Source organism: Panthera onca, chromosome F1, assembly GCF_046562875.1.
Source record: "Panthera onca isolate mPanOnc1 chromosome F1, mPanOnc1 haplotype 2, whole genome shotgun sequence".
NCBI classification, from domain to species: domain Eukaryota; kingdom Metazoa; phylum Chordata; class Mammalia; order Carnivora; family Felidae; genus Panthera; species Panthera onca.
In genome coordinates this window covers 18,800,917-18,818,588 of record NC_138355.1, presented here as the reverse complement: position 1 = coordinate 18,818,588, position 17,672 = coordinate 18,800,917, and the positions used below count along the sequence as shown (strand labels likewise).

Sequence of the window (17,672 nt, the reverse complement as noted above, 5' to 3'; positions counted from 1 at the left end):
TAACAGAAGTTGCCTAGGATATTATACAGGTTTTCATAGACAAATACTTGTCCAACTGGTTAAGAGACCAATTCTTAGTAATAGAAAAGTAAGACTTGGATGTTAATATCATAAATGAATGAAATGATATACATAGCATAAATATGATTAGATGCCAGCCAAAAAAGAGAGAAAGAAAGGCATTGGGTGGGGGTGGGACAGAAATTTTGAATCTTTTTATTTTTCTGTGGTGGGATTAAGGAAACATTATTTAGAAAACATCCTCTCTAGGGGCGCCTGGGTGGCTCAGTCGCTTGAGCATCCAACTTTGGCTCAGGTCATGATCTCATGGCTGGCGGGTTCAAGCCCCGCGTCAGGCTCTGTGATGACAGCCTGGAACCTGCTTCAGATTCTGTCTATCTCTGCTCCTCCCCTGCTCACACTCTCTCTCTCTCTCTCTCTCTCTCTCTCTCTCTCTCTCAAAAATAAACAAACATTAAAAAAAAAAAGATAAAAAAGAAAACATCCTCTCTAAGAACAAGAGTGAGATGAGGTGGAGATAGACGGGAACCCTTGCTTTGTACCTGGCTTTCAGAAATAGTTATTATATTAAAGTAATAAAAATTAGCAAAATAAAACTCATTTCCTTAAATCACTAAAGAATAAAAATGTTTGTCAGCCTAACCTAGATGTGATTGAAAATCTCCTAAATGGTAAAAGACAGTGTTTTTCAAGTGTGTATAAATTACCTTGGAGTCTAATTAGAGCCAATTAAAGTGCAGGTCCTAAATCAGTAATACTGGAGTGGGATCTGAGACTCTGCATTTCTAATGAGTTCCCATGTGTTGCTGCTGCTGCTACTGTTGGTCCTCGAACTGTAGTTTGAGTAGCAAAGATCTAGCAGTTGAATTTCCGTTTCAGTTTATCTTGGTAATTCCTTCTTTCTAACTGGAATCCCTTTGAAACATCTGTTGTTGACACTTAAATTTTTAAGTGGTGGTTTTCTAACTATTGAGTTTTGAAATTGGGTCGTCATGGGCCTTTTTTTTTTAAAGAAATGAGTTCGAATAACTATAAATGTGAGAGTACATTACATATAGTAAGAAGCAAATATTTGTCATAAAATTATATCTATATATTAGAATATGTATATGTACTGAGTCATGATGTAAAATATATTTCTTATTGTGGGGAGTGAGCAAAGGTTTAAAAAGCAGTGTTTACTATGACAAGCAAAGTACTTTAGTCCTACAAGTAAGAAAGTTATACTTTTTTTTTTTTAACCTGATCACATATCTGGAAGAAGTAATGTTAGAGATCTAAGTGTGGGGTGGATTTCTCATTTTACTTTTTATCAGAACGTGGAGAGTAAAGGAATGAGAGACCAGCGACTGGATCTTCAAAGAAGAGCAGCAGAAACCAGTGATGATGACCTTATCCCTTTCGGAGACCGACCAACCGTTTCTCGGTTTGGTGCCATCTCTCGAACCTCCAAAACAATATATCAGGGTGCTGGTCCAATGCAGGCTATGGCACCTCAGGGAGCTCCCACAAAACCGATGAACATCTCAGGTAAGAATCATAGGTAAACTGATTTAGGGGCTTCATATTCATGACTTTCAGCACCATCCCGACTCCCTACTTTCAGCACTGATCCCTAGGATCAGTGCTGTCCGTAATCTTCCAAGACACTAGTCTTTTAAACTTTTCCATGGAATTATCCCTGCAGAAAGTAATTATAACTAGAGAATTCTAAGGGTACAGATGAGCAGGTCTGGTATGTGAAGATTGCCGTTGTTGTTGTTTTATTAGCTTCATTGCTATTATTAAAATAATAAATTTTCATTTTTAAACATTGAAACAGTTACAAGCACTGATATCGTTCAGTGGGGGAAAAAAACCATCAGTATCCTCTTGTCACATTGGTAGACATCTTTCCAGAGAGCCGTGTACACAAAATGCCTATGCCTTCTAGATTATGGCTGCCTTAAAAGAATCAAACCTCTGAATTGCATCATACCGCACTACATTATTCTCTTGTAGATTATAGTCCATATGGAACCCACAGTGGCTGGGGAGGTTCTCCATATTCACCTCATCAAAACATACCTTCTCAGGGACACTTCAGTGAGAGGTATGAGTCATTCTTTTTGCTTCTACAAACCTTTAAAATTATTCAGCTTTTCTTATTTGTTTTACTTGTCAGTAATTTTTATTTATTTACTTACTTACTCATTTATTTATTTTTAAATGCTCATTTTTGAGAGAGAGCATGACCAGGGGAGGAGCAGAGAGAGAGGATCCAAAGCATGCTCTGTGCTGACAGCACAGAGCCTGATGCGGGGCTCAAACTCACGAGCTGCAAGATGATGACCTGAACCAAAATCGGACATTCAACCGACTGAGCCACCCAGGCGCCCTGTCAATAATTTTTATATTTTTCATAGTGAAGTAACAGATTTTTATGTCAGAACAGTAGTAGACCAAACCTAGGGGGCTTGTTTGTTTGTTTTCTCTCTTTTAATTTTTTTTTCAATTGAAATATAGTTGACACAAAATGTTACATTAGTTCAATAATATATATATTTTTAATAAAATTTAAAATTTATTCCACCCTTTCTTTTCCCATACAAGGGACAGAATGTCCATGTCAGAAGTAGCCAGTCATGGAAAACCCCTTCCATCTGCTGAGCGGGAACAGCTACGACTAGAATTGCAGCAACTAAACCATCAAATTAGTCAGCAGACCCAGCTACGTGGCTTAGAGGTACCAGACCACAGATATTTTTTCATTCCAGTTTTTGAAGGGTTCTCAAAGAGGTTTTAAAAGAAAGAACTTTTGAGGTACTCTGAACATAAAAACTTAAGGTCTCTTTCTTAAAGAGTTAGTATAGGTGTCCATTCTTCAAAGAATTTAAATACTTAAGACTTCAGTGTGGGATGGTGGGAAATTTAGAATTTCTATTCCATGAGAATAGAAAACAGGCCATCTAAAACTTCCCAACAGGAACTTATGTTCCCTGATGGCACATTTAAGGTATACAGTTTTTATCAACAAATGCCTTTAGCTTTACATTTGTTTTTATTATTTTTTGATTTATTAAAAAAATTATTTTAGATGTTCATTTAACTTTTGAGAGAGACACAGAGCGTGAGCAGGGGAGGGGAGAGCAAGAAGGAGACACAGATCGGAAGCAGGCTCCAGACTCCAAGCTGTCAGCACAGAGCCTGATTCACGGCTCGAACTCACGAACCACGAGATCATGACCTGAACCGACGTCGGACACTCAACCGACTGAGCCACCCAGGCACCCCTAATTTATTTTTTTAAATGCTTATTTTGAGAGAGAGAGAGGGCACATGGGCACATGCATGTTCAACCAGGGAGGGGCAGGTAGAGAGAAAGGGAGAAAGAGAATCCCAAGCAGGCCCTGAGCTGTCAGCACAGACAGACCCCAATGCGGAGCTTGATCCTATGAACTGTGATATCATGATCTGAGCTGAAATCCAGAGTCAGATTCTTAACCATCTGAGCCACCCAGGTGCCCCAACATTTGTTTTTAATTTCTCATATTTCTTAATTTAAAAAAAAATTTCTGATTTCCTTTAATCCTCAGCATTTATTTACAAATATTTAAAAAGTAGAAGCTTAGTGGGGCGCCTGGTTGGTCAGACAGTTACGTGTCCAGCTCTTGGTTTCAACTTAGGTCATGATCTCATGGTTCGTGGGTTCCAGCCCCGTGTTGGGTTCTGTACTGACGGTGTGAAGCCTATTTGGGATTCTCTGTCTCTACCCATCCCCCACTTGCACTCTCATTCTCTTTCTCTCTCTCAAAATAAATAAACTTAAAAAAAAAAAGTAGAAGCTTAGAACTTGGACTCAAGCATAGCCTCTGTATAACAATTGTATCTTTCATTAATAGAGTTTTTTCAGTTTATAAGTTGACGTATATCCTACTTGACCCTTACAGTATCTCTTGATAGGTCGGTTAGGGCAAGTGGTACAGTCCCCCCTCTTCTGGTTGAAAGATACGAGTTTCACAGAGGTTGAAATATGAACCCAAGTCTTCATATCCAGTATTCTTTCTGCCATGCTGCTTGACACTTAGAGAAAAAAATTGCTGAAAATAAAGAATTTTAAAAATCCTTTTAAGTGCCATATAAAGAAGACTAGGTTTTGTTAATATTACCCTTTGCATGAGAGCATAATCTTTGAATTTAGTAAACTGAAGACTATATATATTCTGAAGACTATTCTGATAAATACATTTTCCCCATCTGGAGAGAAAAATAACTGTTAGACTATTAGTCTTTTGTTTCTACCAAGATCTTTAATAAGTAAGGCATCTCCTTAGAAATTTAAAAAAAAATTTTAGGGGGAAATAAATTTTTAACTAATTCTATCTTAGACTCTCTTATTACCAAGACCAACAGGAGATTTTTTTTTTTTTTTTTTTGGAACACATGTCTGGCTTGTGCTCTTATATAAGCAATAAGGTTTAGAATTGTTTTTAACTGTGTAATACTCATTTTCTGTCTTCATTTGCCATTGTTTTCTTTACATTGGTCCAGAACTTCTTGCTAATTCCTATTGTAAAAAAAGAGAATGCTGTGTTTATGTTTATCATCTTTAGTTGATTAACTTTTTTAAAGATTCAGACCATTAACTCTGTAAAGTGTTATTCCTTATCCTGATAATTTATGGCTTTTTGTCTTAATTGAAATTTGTAGACCAATTTTCTGTTTCAAAAGAGTATCGGCAGCATTTGGAAGCTTGCCACATGTTTAACTCATTATGGTTAAAAATCCTTGCCATTACTGAGGTTTCACGGAAATAAATTGCAGGATTTACTTCAGAATATTCCATTTAAAAAAGGGGGAAAGATGTACATTTATACTTGACTTCTCTTTCAAATATTCTTTACTAAGTTTAAGTCCCCTATTTTTTCATTTTAAATTCAGATGGTACTCAAAGAGATAGTGCCTTACCATTGCATCATTTTTATTGCAAATATCTTAGTGAAAAGGTATTTGAGGCGATGTTCTGGAATTGGGCCTGGTCATTCTGTGCATGGTGTGAAATGTGTTGAGTTGTGTATGTGCTTGGCTTTATGCACTAGGCTGTTAGTAACAGGCTGGTGTTGCAGAGGGAGGTGAGCACCCTGGCAGGCCAGTCCCAGCCACCACCACCACCTCCAAAATGGCCTGGAATGATTTCAAGTGAGCAGTTGAGCTTGGAACTGCACCAGGTGGAAAGGGAAATCGGGAAGAGAACCCGGGAACTGAGTATGGTGAGTGTTACGGTGGGAAAGGGTGGTGCCGGCTGGAGGGGCGGGGGTGTGACCAGAGAGCGTCTGTGTAGTGCTGTCCCAGAACTCAAGCCTCTAGGCGCATCACCCTAGGGCACTCCAGTGAAGGATTAATACTCTGAATAAGTCTTAGGAAGATGGGATGCCTCCTGGTTTTATTCATTCCTCTCATTCCCTTTTGGTTTGAGTATATTCTTTGTCTTAGGATTCTGCATTATGAAAAAACTTTCAGGGAAAACAGGTAGTTAATTGGAGGTTATTAAATTACTGTTAAACATATTGACTAGGGAAGCCGAGGGGTTGGTGTTGATGATTTTGCAATACCATTATGTTATAAAAATATGTATCCGCAAAAAAACATTCAGTTTTTATAGCCCTTTAGTTATTGCAGACCTGTTTTTTGTTACGAATGAAATACAGTCTACACATTTCTTCTTGAGGAGTTCTATCCATGGATGTGTTTGGGGTTTGCTTCCTAGCACACCAATACTGATTTTAGTAAATTGTCGATCCGTCCCCCCAGGTTGCATGGGTAATTGACTTTTGTTGCATAGTTTTCACATTCCTTCTAAGCAGATGAATAGGTGTTTTATTTTTCTGCTTTCAATAAATATATTATAGGTAGTTATTATATTTTGGCTTATCTTTTCTAAGGCATCAGGTTTTCTCATTTCAGGCATTTTCCCCCTTGTTTTCTAGCTTTTTTAGTGAGTAGATGTACTCTGTTGTTATGTATGTCTCTCAGGCTGCCTGTTCCTTTGGTCATTTTATAAAGACTGAATATGATTTATGGATCATCAGTTTATATTATCTATATTTGGTCTTCTTTCATTGGCATTATAAAATATATGGTAATTAAATTTACTTCCTTCTTTTTCCAAGGAGAACCAGTGTTCTCTGGACATGAAAAGCAAATTGAATACAAGTAAGCAAGCAGAAAATGGACAACCAGAACCACAAAGTAAGGTTCCAGCTGAGGACCTTACATTGACATTCAGGTAAAGAAAGGGACATTTTCCGTAGTCTTATATTATTCAGTCCTGACAGAAGTGCTCTCATAAATATGATTTTAAAATGTCATTATTCTGTATACATTGAGAAAAGAATATTTTTGTAGAAGTTTAGTTATAAAACTTATTTTTACTTATTTTTATGAGTTTTAAAACTTATTTTAGAACAGATCCAAAATTGAATTTTCTGTTAATACCTAACAAATGAATTTTTCTGTTCCCATTTCCTTCTTTCTCCTGTATTTTAATTTACTTAAAACCAACATTCACATTTTGGTGTATACCTTTCCGGTCCTTTTAAAGCATGTGGATATTTAGCTTCTTTCAAATCTACCTTCCACCCTGTCCCTCCCTCCCTTTTTAATGTTTATTTATTTTGAGAGAGAGAGAGAACCAGCATGGGGGAGAGGCAGAGAGAGAGAGAGAGAGAGAGAGAGAGAGAGAGAGAGAGAGAGAGAGAGAGAGAGAGAATCTCAAGCAGGCTCCATGCTGTCAGCACAGAGCCCAACGCGGGGCTTGAAACCATGAACTGTGAGATCATGACCTGAACCAAAACCAAGAGTGAGAAGGCTGAACCGACTGAGACCCCCAGGCGCCCCTCCTTCGGGTATTTTGGGGGCATTTGCTGCATAGTCCTGAGTTGTCTTCCTGGTGAGAATATAATAATCATTTCTAATCCCTGTTGCTTTCAAGCTTTGGTTTTAGCTATTTAAGTCCATGCATTGCCGTGGGTTCAAAATAATTTCTTATACTAGTAAGCCTGCTGAAGCAGGAGTCAGTACTTTTTCTTAAAGTCCAGATAGTAAATATTTAAAATTTTGAGTCTTATAGTATATGTGGAAACTCTCAGCTCTGCCATTATAGTGTGAAAGCAGCCACAGACCACACGTGAACAAATGGGCGGGTTGGGTTTCAGTAAAACTGTACTTTAGAGGAACAGGCAGGTGGCTAGCCTTAGTTTGTCAGCCCCTGTACTAAAGCATGATACGGAGCTGTAAATTAAAAGTTTAAAAGATAGTTGCATATTTTTCCATACTATTAAAAGAAAGGCCCTATTGGGGCACCTGGGTGGTTCAGTCTTAGTTAAGCTTCTGACTTCAGCTCAGGTCATGATCTCGCAGTTCGTGTGTTTGAGCCCCACGTCAGGCTCTGTGCTGACAGCTCAGAGCCTGGAGCCTGCTTCGGATTCTGTGTCTCCCTCTCTCTCTGCCCCTCCCCTGCTCGCGCTCTGTCCCTCTCTCTCTCAAAAATAAATAAACATTAAAAAAATTTTTAAAAAAGGAAAGGCCCTGTTGATTTTATTCTACTAATCATTTTTGTCTCTCTCCTTAAAATTCTAACTTTTTTTTTTTTTTTAATGTTAACAGTGATGTACCAAATGGATCAGCTTTGACACAAGAGAATATCAGCCTCCTGTCAAACAAGACCAGCTCTCTGAACCTATCAGAGGACCCTGAGGGAGGAGGTGACAACAATGACTCCCAGAGATCGGGAGTTACTCCCAGTTCTGCTCCCTAAATGATGAAGAATCCTGCTTTTATCTTCTGCTCCTGATCAATTTGTGGGGTAGGGTAGGGAGAACAGATAACTTCTAAACATTTTCTCTGAGAGTGGTCAGAGAAATCCAGGAAAAGTACCGGAGGCAATGTGCACAAACACCACTACTAAAAACAAACCCTGCACATAGTTCACATTAATGCATTTTTTAATTTAAAAAAAAAGAAAAAGAAAAAGAAAATTAGCAGTATCTGCAAGCAATTCAGATTAAATTTGTTTTTGTTCTGTGAATGAACTTTATTTTAATAACTTTGGACGCCTTGGATCCAGGGCTTAAAAAAAAAGAAGATATTATATATACACTCTGTTTGATTAATTGTATGATCTTAATGAAGTAGGTTTTTCTTGTATTTTGGTATTATTACATACCCAGTGTATAATTCCTGACCCCAATCCTTTCCAGCTTTGACAACCCCATAAATTAAAACACACAGAAAGCACCGGCCTGTCTGAGAATTCTGTGGTGCTTGAGAAACAAAGAGACAGTAGTAGACTACTTATTAGAAAATGTGCAGCAAACCAACTTTTCAAAGAGCCATTACTTGAAAGTCATAATTTTCTTTCCCTTTCTGGTTACTAGCTTGATGTGTGTTTTTCCATATGGCACTAAAACTTTTTGTTGTTCAGGAGGGTTTTGTTGTCTATTTCAACTTTCCAGAGAGATAATTACCAATTAATTTTTGAAGTCCTTTTCCACATAATGGATCCTTGCATTCTCTTAATCAGAAAGCCAGGCCAGTGTTTTAGAATGATTAGATTTAAATGGAGATTGATTTAAGAATGAACTGTAATTTATTAGTCCTGGGAGATACATGATTGGTATATTACCTGTATGGAGCTGCTGGTTAGAAATTCGGACCTGTGCTTTTTCAAATTTTAAACTTCTGCTAAAATCCTAGAGTGTTAAAAACAATAATAATAGGAAAATCAAGCATGTTTTAAAACCACAACACTTGAACCGAAAATGAACAGTCACATTATTTCAGTGGATGTTTTTGTTTTGTTTTACTGTCAAAACCCAAAAGTGTAAAATAAAATAAAAGTCCCTGGCTTTCAAATAGATTTGGCAAGGACAGACTGCCAGGATCTTAAGGATGGTTTATGAATTGACTAGCTGTTGCTGTTCAGTATCCTTAGCACCAATAGGTAATAAGTACCTAAAAGTCAGTTTTCAGAGACCTGACTTTACAATAGTGATGAGATTCTTTATGAAATTATTTAGTTCTGCTGCACATATTCTGATGCCATGTGTCTATACTGAACTAAAACCCTATAAAACATGTTTTGTGGGGATTATTTGATACAGTCACCCTCCCCCTCCCTCTGTTTGCCTGATTTTTAAAAATTCCCTTCTGGATTCTACTACTAAAACAGAAAGCACTGGTTATGTAATAAGTTACTGCATTGCTTTGGTTGGGTAAAAGCAAGAGTTTGTATTTTTCTTGTTTCTTATTTTCTTAACCCTTAACTCCTGCTGAGGTCATAACAACCTCAGTGTAAGCTCTGTGTCCATCATACTGTTAACTGAAACAAATGGGGGAGGGGGGGGAGGGAAATACAGTCCTGCCATTGCCTACCAGTAGGAGAGTCCAAACAGAACACTCTTTTGAGTAGCAATTATTTAATTTGCCCAGTCAAGGCACCGTGTTTATATACTATTTCACATTGAATTTGATTATGCCCTACAGACCTGGCTGGTCAAGGATTTGATATACACATATTGGCTTGGGATTCGAGCTTTCTTTTTTATTTAAATAAAAATTTATATATATTATATATATATATACATATATACATAGCTATATCTGTATATATATTGGGTATGTTTTAAGGATTTTTTCGCATGAGCGCAGCTGTTGCGATAAAATGACTGATTGGGAGGTAGAAGCACTGAATGAAGATGAGGCATTTCTGCAGTTGATATCCATAGTTTCCTTTAAAAAAAAATACACTTGCTTTTTTTGCTTTTTTGTTTGTTTTCTCTTTTGCTTAAAACCCTCTTACACATAAGTGCTTATTTTTTGGGAGAAGGAGAGAAACTGTGTGTGTCTGACAGAGTCCCAAGATTTTTCATTTCTTTGTATAACCATAAAAGGCAACATTCTTGGCCTCCAACCTTCTGTAGGCAGATTTGGGCAGGTTGTATTTCTCCTTTGGACATGTTAGATAATTCCTAAGTTTTAGAAGCAGTTGGTTTATTTGGAACTCAGTGAGTCTGGCACTGGAAGGGAATTTATGAGTATTGATTTTGTTGAGGTTCAGAATAAAAGTAAAAGTCCATTTTGGGTATCCATTGAAACATTTTATAACCCAACTTCTGTTCTTGTTTTTATATCCTTCAGATATACTCGTTGCTTTCACCATTTTGATTTTGTAAGCTAGGCAGGAATAGGCATTAACTTATAATAGTATTCCTGCTCTGAATAAAACCTGAAAAGCCACTGTTTTCAGTTGACTCAAAATCATCTCTTTCACTTTTTAAGGTAATTTCATTGGGGGTGGGGGGGGGGCTTTGGGGGTCAGGGCAGATCCCTTAAATTGTAGCCTTAATTCTAGCTGCACCTCAGGAAGGGCCCCGCACACTCTGGAGGAAATCTGGTTGGGTAGAAAGGCAGAAGAATGATCCCCTGCCCCATTGTGCCTATGACTTACCTGTTTTAAATTGGTCATTCTGCTTTATCTCATGGAAATTCTTAAAACTTTCCTGGTGTTCACAAACAGTTTTAGGAATTAAATAAAACCTCCAAAGTTTAGATTTTTTTTTCTTTTCCTTTTCTCTGTGAAACACTTTGTGATAATGATGAGCCCGTAAGGGTATGTGGCCTATTTGGGCAAAACTGCTGGACTCTTTAACTGCTTTTTTGTCAAAACCTGCGAAAGGCACTGATTTTTTTTTTTTGGCTTATTTTAAAATGTCTGCCTTTAGAGAGAGTAAAGAGATTAAATGAGTCAGATAGGAAATGCAGTTTTTAGGCTTTCTACTTATTAACATATAAATTTCTTCTGGAAATGACTTTTATTTGCTTTTCACTGAATTCAGAAGCAAGACTCTGACATCTCAGACGAACATGAGTAATTCTGAAAAGGTTAAGGTAGGAGTATAATAAGCATTGTGTTCACTCTTGTTTAGATTACAAAACTAGGATCTTAATTTTTTTTAAACCAGGATCTTATCATAGCTAGGAATATAAAAGTACTTTGACTTATTTTTTTTCAAGGTATCTCTGGAAAAGCGTAGAACTAAGAATAAGATATCTACATGCAGTTTCCTAACTTATATGTAGTTATTTTGCCTTACTTATAGATATTGTCACAAGATAAGTCCAATAGCCGCCCTGTCTTGGGTAATTTACAGAAGCTGAAGTGACCAAAGATCCATTCTTTGTTACTTTTGTAATCAAAAGAACAGTTAATTATAGCATAGGTTTCTAGTAATAGTATTCACATAAGACACTATTTCTAATGCCAGCTACAAATATTCACCTACTCAGAATGTATACAAAATTATTTGGTATGGCATTAATGTGGCTGATTCCCTTCTCTCATCTTATTTCCCTTCCCTTCTCCTGGTCTTTCCCTTGTATTTATTCTTTTGCCTAAAAGACATAGAATTGATATGATTCTCATTTGCTACCATGAATATGTAACTCCATCAGACTTTCCATAGGTCTTTAGGGTTGGAGCTCAAGGGTTGTTTTTTTTTTCCCTGGCCCTTTTCTATCTTGCAAATTCCCCCTTGACTTACCCACTGCCCTCCCCAATCTGCAACAGTGACAGTTTGCTGCCTCAAAACAGAGCATTCAAATGAATTCGCTTAGCCAATAACTTCTGTGAAGTTGCCTTTTCTAATGGTGTTATTACTCAGTGATGCACAAATGTGGTATTTGCCCTACTGGTAGGCAAACAAAGGTCTGGTTAAGAATGGTAACCTGCTGTTTTCTTTAAAGGAGAGCCAAAGACTTGTGCTTTACTCTGTTTTGGTTTGGGGGGATATAGCCATTTTGATTGTGAAACCTTTTAGTATTTGTGAGTTGATTGTACTGTTAAGTAGATTTATCTAAGTTAACTGTTAAAGGTAGCTGGCCTTATAAAATGTAAAAGTAATGAAAATTCATCAGTTTCTCTAAACCAGTGAATGTCATCTTTTACAATATTGTCTGTAAGCAGTCCCCCTGTTTTTTGAGATTATCTTGTCATTGTAGCATCTTGTGTGTTTTGGCTTTTCACTTGTGTCTGAAGGACAGTCTGTATCACTATGGTCAAGCTGTGGGACTGGGTAAAAAAATTCATGAGCATGTGACTGGTGAGAAATAAACTATAGTCACTGCATGTGAGATTATATTCAGATTTGGAGAAAAACAGATTCTTTTCACTACAAAGTATTTGATTGCTATTAAATCCAAGTGGTGATAGATAGGGATCTTACCATCGTTTTTCCACTTTCTTTCTGCTCATTTTAAAGAATTGAGTAAAGGTTTCATATGTAAAATCTACCTGTAAAAAAGTACCTGTAATGACCTATATTTTATTAAAAAGAAAGACCTGGTTACGTTTTAAGAGAAATTAATAATCTGCCTGGAAATTAACTGCAGCCTTTACTTAGATTTATACCCTGAAAGAGCCTGATTGTGTTTATTTTTTAGTTGGTGATACATGGTTATAGTGTTGCAAGATGATCTGTTCCCAGAAAAGTCAGCCTGTCCTTAAAAATTTTAGCAACTAAACTAAAGCAAATTTCCCTTCCGACATTAGGGAGTGGACACATATAAGCAATTTGCTGGTGTTAACGCTTTACTTGTATTGCTGTTCCTTCTTCATACCGTTCTGCCTTGGACAACTATGACTTTTCTGTTTATTTGTTGCTTCAGCTCAGCTTTATGAAATTTTCCTGCTGAAATTACTTATGGGGAGTTATAGGTGAATTGCAGTTAATATATTTTTTAATTCTTAATTCAACTTTTCTGAGCCATTTGAAAAAGAAAGCTGTTTTTGGCAAGGTACTATTATAGTAAATGCCAACTTAAGATTTGGGTTTTAAGATTTTATTGCTTTGACTGCTAAAGATGTTTTCATATATAAAAGATTCTAATTTGATAAGTAATACTAGTTATAATGTTAATAAAGAATAGGACACTGCCACCACCAGGAAGAAGTTACACCTTTTAATAATAAATGTGTTCCCAATAGGTGGATTTTCAATACTGCACTGAACAAAGTAGGTAAAGAGTCCTTTGAAATCCTATTGTGGTAAAAGGACTTAACCTCACCACTGGAATCCTTGTTTTCAGAGCCTCCCAATTTTCAGCCAAACACTGAATTTCCTTTAAATTTGTTTCCTGAACAAAACATCCCTAGAGTAATAACTTTTATTTTCACAAGAAAATAAGACACAATAACCCAAGAGACAGAAGTTAAACCTCAATATAATACTGTGCCCAAAAATGTGTATGTAGAAAAGTAAAATCCTGTGGAGTTAGTCTATTATATACTAGATAAGGTGACTTATTTTCTCGTATTGAGGTCTCTCTGTTTCTGGTTGTTTCTGTTTTGTTGTCTTTAACGCTTAGGCAGACAGAGCTCACAAGTCTTTGGCATCCTCTTTAGCTTGTATGCTCAGAGTCATCTTATAACTGGAAACTGTCAGGCAGGCCCTGCTCCCACCCCAGCCACTGCATAAAAGGGCCAAGGAAAGGATGGGACAGACTATTGGATAATTGGTTGCCTGCTTGTTGCTGGTCTTTGGTTTGGGGGGTTTTTTGCCTGTTTTTTTTTAAATCACCATTTATTAGTGTAATCTCTCTTCAGTGATTGGCTGCCATTCTTACAATAATATCTAAACAACTCTGTAAAATATTCCTCTAATTTAAGGTATTTTAAGCTTTTCTTTATCATTTTTACATCCTCTATTCACCTAAGGCACTGTCCTGAGAGCTATATTTTCCAGGTGTGTGGTTGCCTGCATTTTCTTTATCACCCCCTCCAGACCTCCCACACACACTCCCACCCCCTCATCCTTTTTCCTCTTCTCACCTTCTGGAAATGAAAGGAACTTGGGTGGCGGGGGATTTTTTTTTTTCTTCTTTTTTTTTTTTTTTTTTTCCCATTTTATTCACTGATCCAGGGGCTTCGTTGCTTACTTGATGATGATGTGACTTTTTGGAACAAGAGCAATGGAAAAAGTGAATTAAGATGATGAACAAAATCTTTTACCCACTTAAGCATTTTCCAGTTGTGAGATTCCTCTTTTTGTGTGCTCTCTTTCCCTTGTAACCCCTGCTACCCTTTTCCCCTAACTATGGTCAATTTGGTCTTTAGGCTCATACCAGTCTCCCCGAGACATTCTGCAGTCATTATCACCTTTTTGGGTGGATTTTATTTTGTTTTATTTTGTTTTTGTTTGTTTGGTTTTTTTAAAATAACTTTGTAACATTGATGCATATTTGCTTGGGATAGAGCTTGTGTAATTTACCAATCGTATTGATTGTATGTGATTGTGCCCTGCAGAGGTATATTTAACAAGACAAGAATAATCTAGATTAATAAAGGAGCCCATGAGATTTGAGTCAGGTTATAAATGACTATGAAATCACTTAGTTTTGGATAGTGAGACTTTATATCTCCTGTCCGTATAAATCAATGCTAGACAAAATACCATTTTTTAAAAGTTCTCTTGCATTCCTGTTTTTTTCCTTGCCTCAGCTCCCTGTTTTTTCTTGCCCGCCTCCACCTACCTGTTCAGAAATAAAAATATTGAGTCTTAAAGTGACAGCTGATTTTTAAATTGGTAACGTTTGTGAAATTTAACTTTTTCCAAATGTTTTCAACTTTTTTTTTAAGTGAAGATAAATGGGTTGGAATTTCACAAGCTATGAATAATCCTTTAGCGTCTAGCAAACTGTGAAATCTTATTTGAAGACTTTATCTCTTGAAAGTTCTTTTGGAATAGGAAAAAGAACCCTGTTTGAAATGGACCATTTTCTTCTCTTTTTAATGTGTTTATATTTCCAGTTTTTAAAGAGCCTTCAAAACAAGTGAGGTGGAAATCAAGAGTAGTAGGAAGATGTTTAGGGCAGCAGAAATCTGGGTCTGAACAAGTACATGTTCATTTGTTGGGTTTTTAAGAGGATTAGGGCCATCTTTTTCAATTTTGTATTATTTGTGTGCATGTTGTTTATATCAAAGATGCCACATTTTGTTAAAACGCTGTTTCCTTTCTTTATAACCTTGGAAACTGACTCAGCCTCATGTTGCTCCTGAGTAGTATTAAAAGCTCCCATGAGATGCAGATAAAAGGGTTATTTTAACAAGTAGAAGGAGGTGATTCACCTTTTGGTTTGTAAATACATGAAAATGTCTACAAGGTCTTTATCTGCTTTCTGTCAGCATTTATATTAAATGATAAATTAATGAGGAGAAACGTGTAGTCTTTTTTTGTAAATGAGTCTGTGCCATTTTCTTCTAACCTTGGGATTATCACACCTTTTAAATATTTTTTTAACGTGAAGAATAATTATGTAACACGCACAAGTAAACGCATACGTGCAGTAGCCAATTTTGTAGAGATACCACAGAAATTAGTCCAACCTTAATGATTATTTTTGAGAGAGAGCACAAGCAGGGGAGGGACGGGGGAAACAGAGGATTCAAAGCAGGCTCTGCAGTGACAACAGTGAGCTTGATGTGGGGCTCGAACTCACAAACTGTGAGATCATGACCTGAGCCAAAGTCAGGCACCCCAGTAAATGTCTTTTTTTTTCTTTTAATTTTAATTTTTTTGTAAACGTCCATACTTTAAGAGAAGAATACTACTCATGACCAGTGAAGGTTAGTTACTCCTCCTACTAACAATTAGCAATTAGGTGTCCTTTGTTTGGTACCATACTTGACCTCAAAGGAAGGAACCGTAGTAAAAAAAAAAGTTCAGGGGTATGAAGGATGGTAACTACTGCAGCCATCCTTGAATGTTACAAAATCTAGAGAGAGAATTCCAGGACCAGCCCTGCCATCTTACCATTTACCTAGGCCTACCCTCCCCACAAGCAATTTTCTGACCCCTTACACTGAGACCCACGTAGATTAACAGGAGTTTGTTTTTTGTATGTATTAGCACGTCATTTACAGTATCCAGCTAATCTGTAATGATCAGTTAGTAAATCCTACTTTCCAACATGGTGGCCCATTGAGTACTTAATAATATGTCCAATACTGAGAAGATAATGCTGCCTTTATCCTCAAGGAGCTTAGACTCCCAATTATGGAAATTGACGTGAATATAGTTTAAAAATTGGTAACGATCATCAACAAACCACTAAAATTACCAAAGTATTCAACCACAGTTGTCCTTGGAAGAGCAAGGAGCTGTGAGAATACACACAAAGAAGACTTAACCTCGCTTGGCTGGGCGGCAGAGGCTTTCCTGAGGAAGTTGCGCTGAAGGTAAGACTTTACGGATGGACAGAATGGCAGGTAATGCTGGAGACAAGAGAGTCCTAGTCAGAGAAAACAGGATGTGTGGATTTTTTCTTTCGAAAGAAGAATCTGTGCCCCTGAGACAAAGTGGTGGAGGCAAAAGTAGAGGGAGTGAACGGCCTGAGAGGAGGCACAGCTGGGTCACAGAGGCCTGCAGACAATGCTGTAGTATTTGGGTTTTATTCTGGAAGGAAATCCAAGGAAAGGTTGCACGCAGGGGAATGAAGGGATTTGATTTGTGCCTCTTTACTCACATTTATTGGAGAGCTTCTGTGTTGGTGCTTCTCGGACTTCACGTGCACACGCATTACCTGGTGCTCGTGTTAAAGCGCAGTTACTGTTTCAGCAGGTCTGGAGTGGGGCTTGGGATTATCTAATGTGCTCCCGGGTGATGCCGGTCCTGTTTGGCCAAGGACCACAGTTGTGAGTAGCAAGGTTCTATGTCACAGGCAATTTTAGAAGCAGAAAGACCCGGTTTCTGCAGTCAGACTTGGGGAGTGAATGAGTCGTAAGACATAATTAGCATGACCCGGGGACTGTTTCAAGGAAAATGCCTAGAGCTGGAGAAGCAAGGTGCTTCAGGAAAGTTTTTACATCTGAAGAGTTGATTTGTAAAGGTAGGAAAGGGTTTCTAAGGTGAGCAAAGTGGGGCGCAGACGCTGCATCCCGGGAGCGTGTACACACCCCCATGCATATGAATGTGGCCTTGCAATGGGAGACAGCTAGGAAAGTTAGTTTGAGGCCAGGCCTTGAAAAGCTTTGCATACAATTCTGAGCCATTTGGATTTTATCTTTTAGCAAGTAAAAATTAGTAAAGATTTTAAGCCAGACTGTGATGTGATCGCTGTGATTTCATGTGGCAGAGAACCCAGTGAATCGGTTGCCGTCAGTAGAGTTAACAAGAACTAGTAAGGGCCAGCCAGCACCAGGATGGGGAATGAAGAGGAGGGAGGAACTTCGCAGACAGTGTTTAATTGAGCCATAACTTGACAACACATGGTACAAGCATGACTGGCATTCTTAAATGCCCAAACAGGTGCCCCCAAAGTCAGTTGCTTCCCCTGCTTCCCCTGACCAAGCACTAGGTCTAGGTCTATTCCTATAACACCAGCTTAAAAGGGGGTGGGGGGGGGGGATTACCTTTGCAATATCAAAGCTCTTCAAAATAGTTTCAAGGAAAACCTACAGTCATCTCAATTTATCATCACCTTATCCTCTCAAATCTAAAACATTCAGGCTATTATGACCTAAAAGGTGCCCTCTGATTTTCTTTCGGCCCCAAGCCTGCCCTCCTCGTCATCTAACTGATTGGGCTTTTCGTTACCCTGACAAGCTAGGGAGACTGCTG

At 37.7% G+C, this 17,672-nt stretch overlaps 1 protein-coding gene across 5 annotated transcripts in view; it reads left to right on the top strand.

Moving 5' to 3' along the window:
- The window catches only part of RC3H1 (ring finger and CCCH-type domains 1), an 86,118-nt gene extending 70,846 nt beyond the window's left edge, over positions 1-15,272 (top strand). For 4 of the 5 annotated variants that reach the window (XM_078441089.2, XM_078441090.2, XM_078441091.2 and 1 more), the window contains 6 exons: positions 1,338-1,551; positions 2,023-2,113; positions 2,614-2,746; positions 5,100-5,270; positions 6,171-6,286; positions 7,666-15,272. In XM_078441089.2, coding sequence (XP_078297215.1) covers positions 1,338-1,551; positions 2,023-2,113; positions 2,614-2,746; positions 5,100-5,270; positions 6,171-6,286; positions 7,666-7,816 — 876 coding nt within the window. In that variant the 3' untranslated portion in view covers positions 7,817-15,272. The remainder of the gene's footprint in view (positions 1-1,337; positions 1,552-2,022; positions 2,114-2,613; positions 2,747-5,099; positions 5,271-6,170; positions 6,287-7,665) is intronic. The other variant, XM_078441092.2, reaches the window with a different exon arrangement.
- Positions 15,273-17,672: the final 2,400 nt, after the last annotated feature.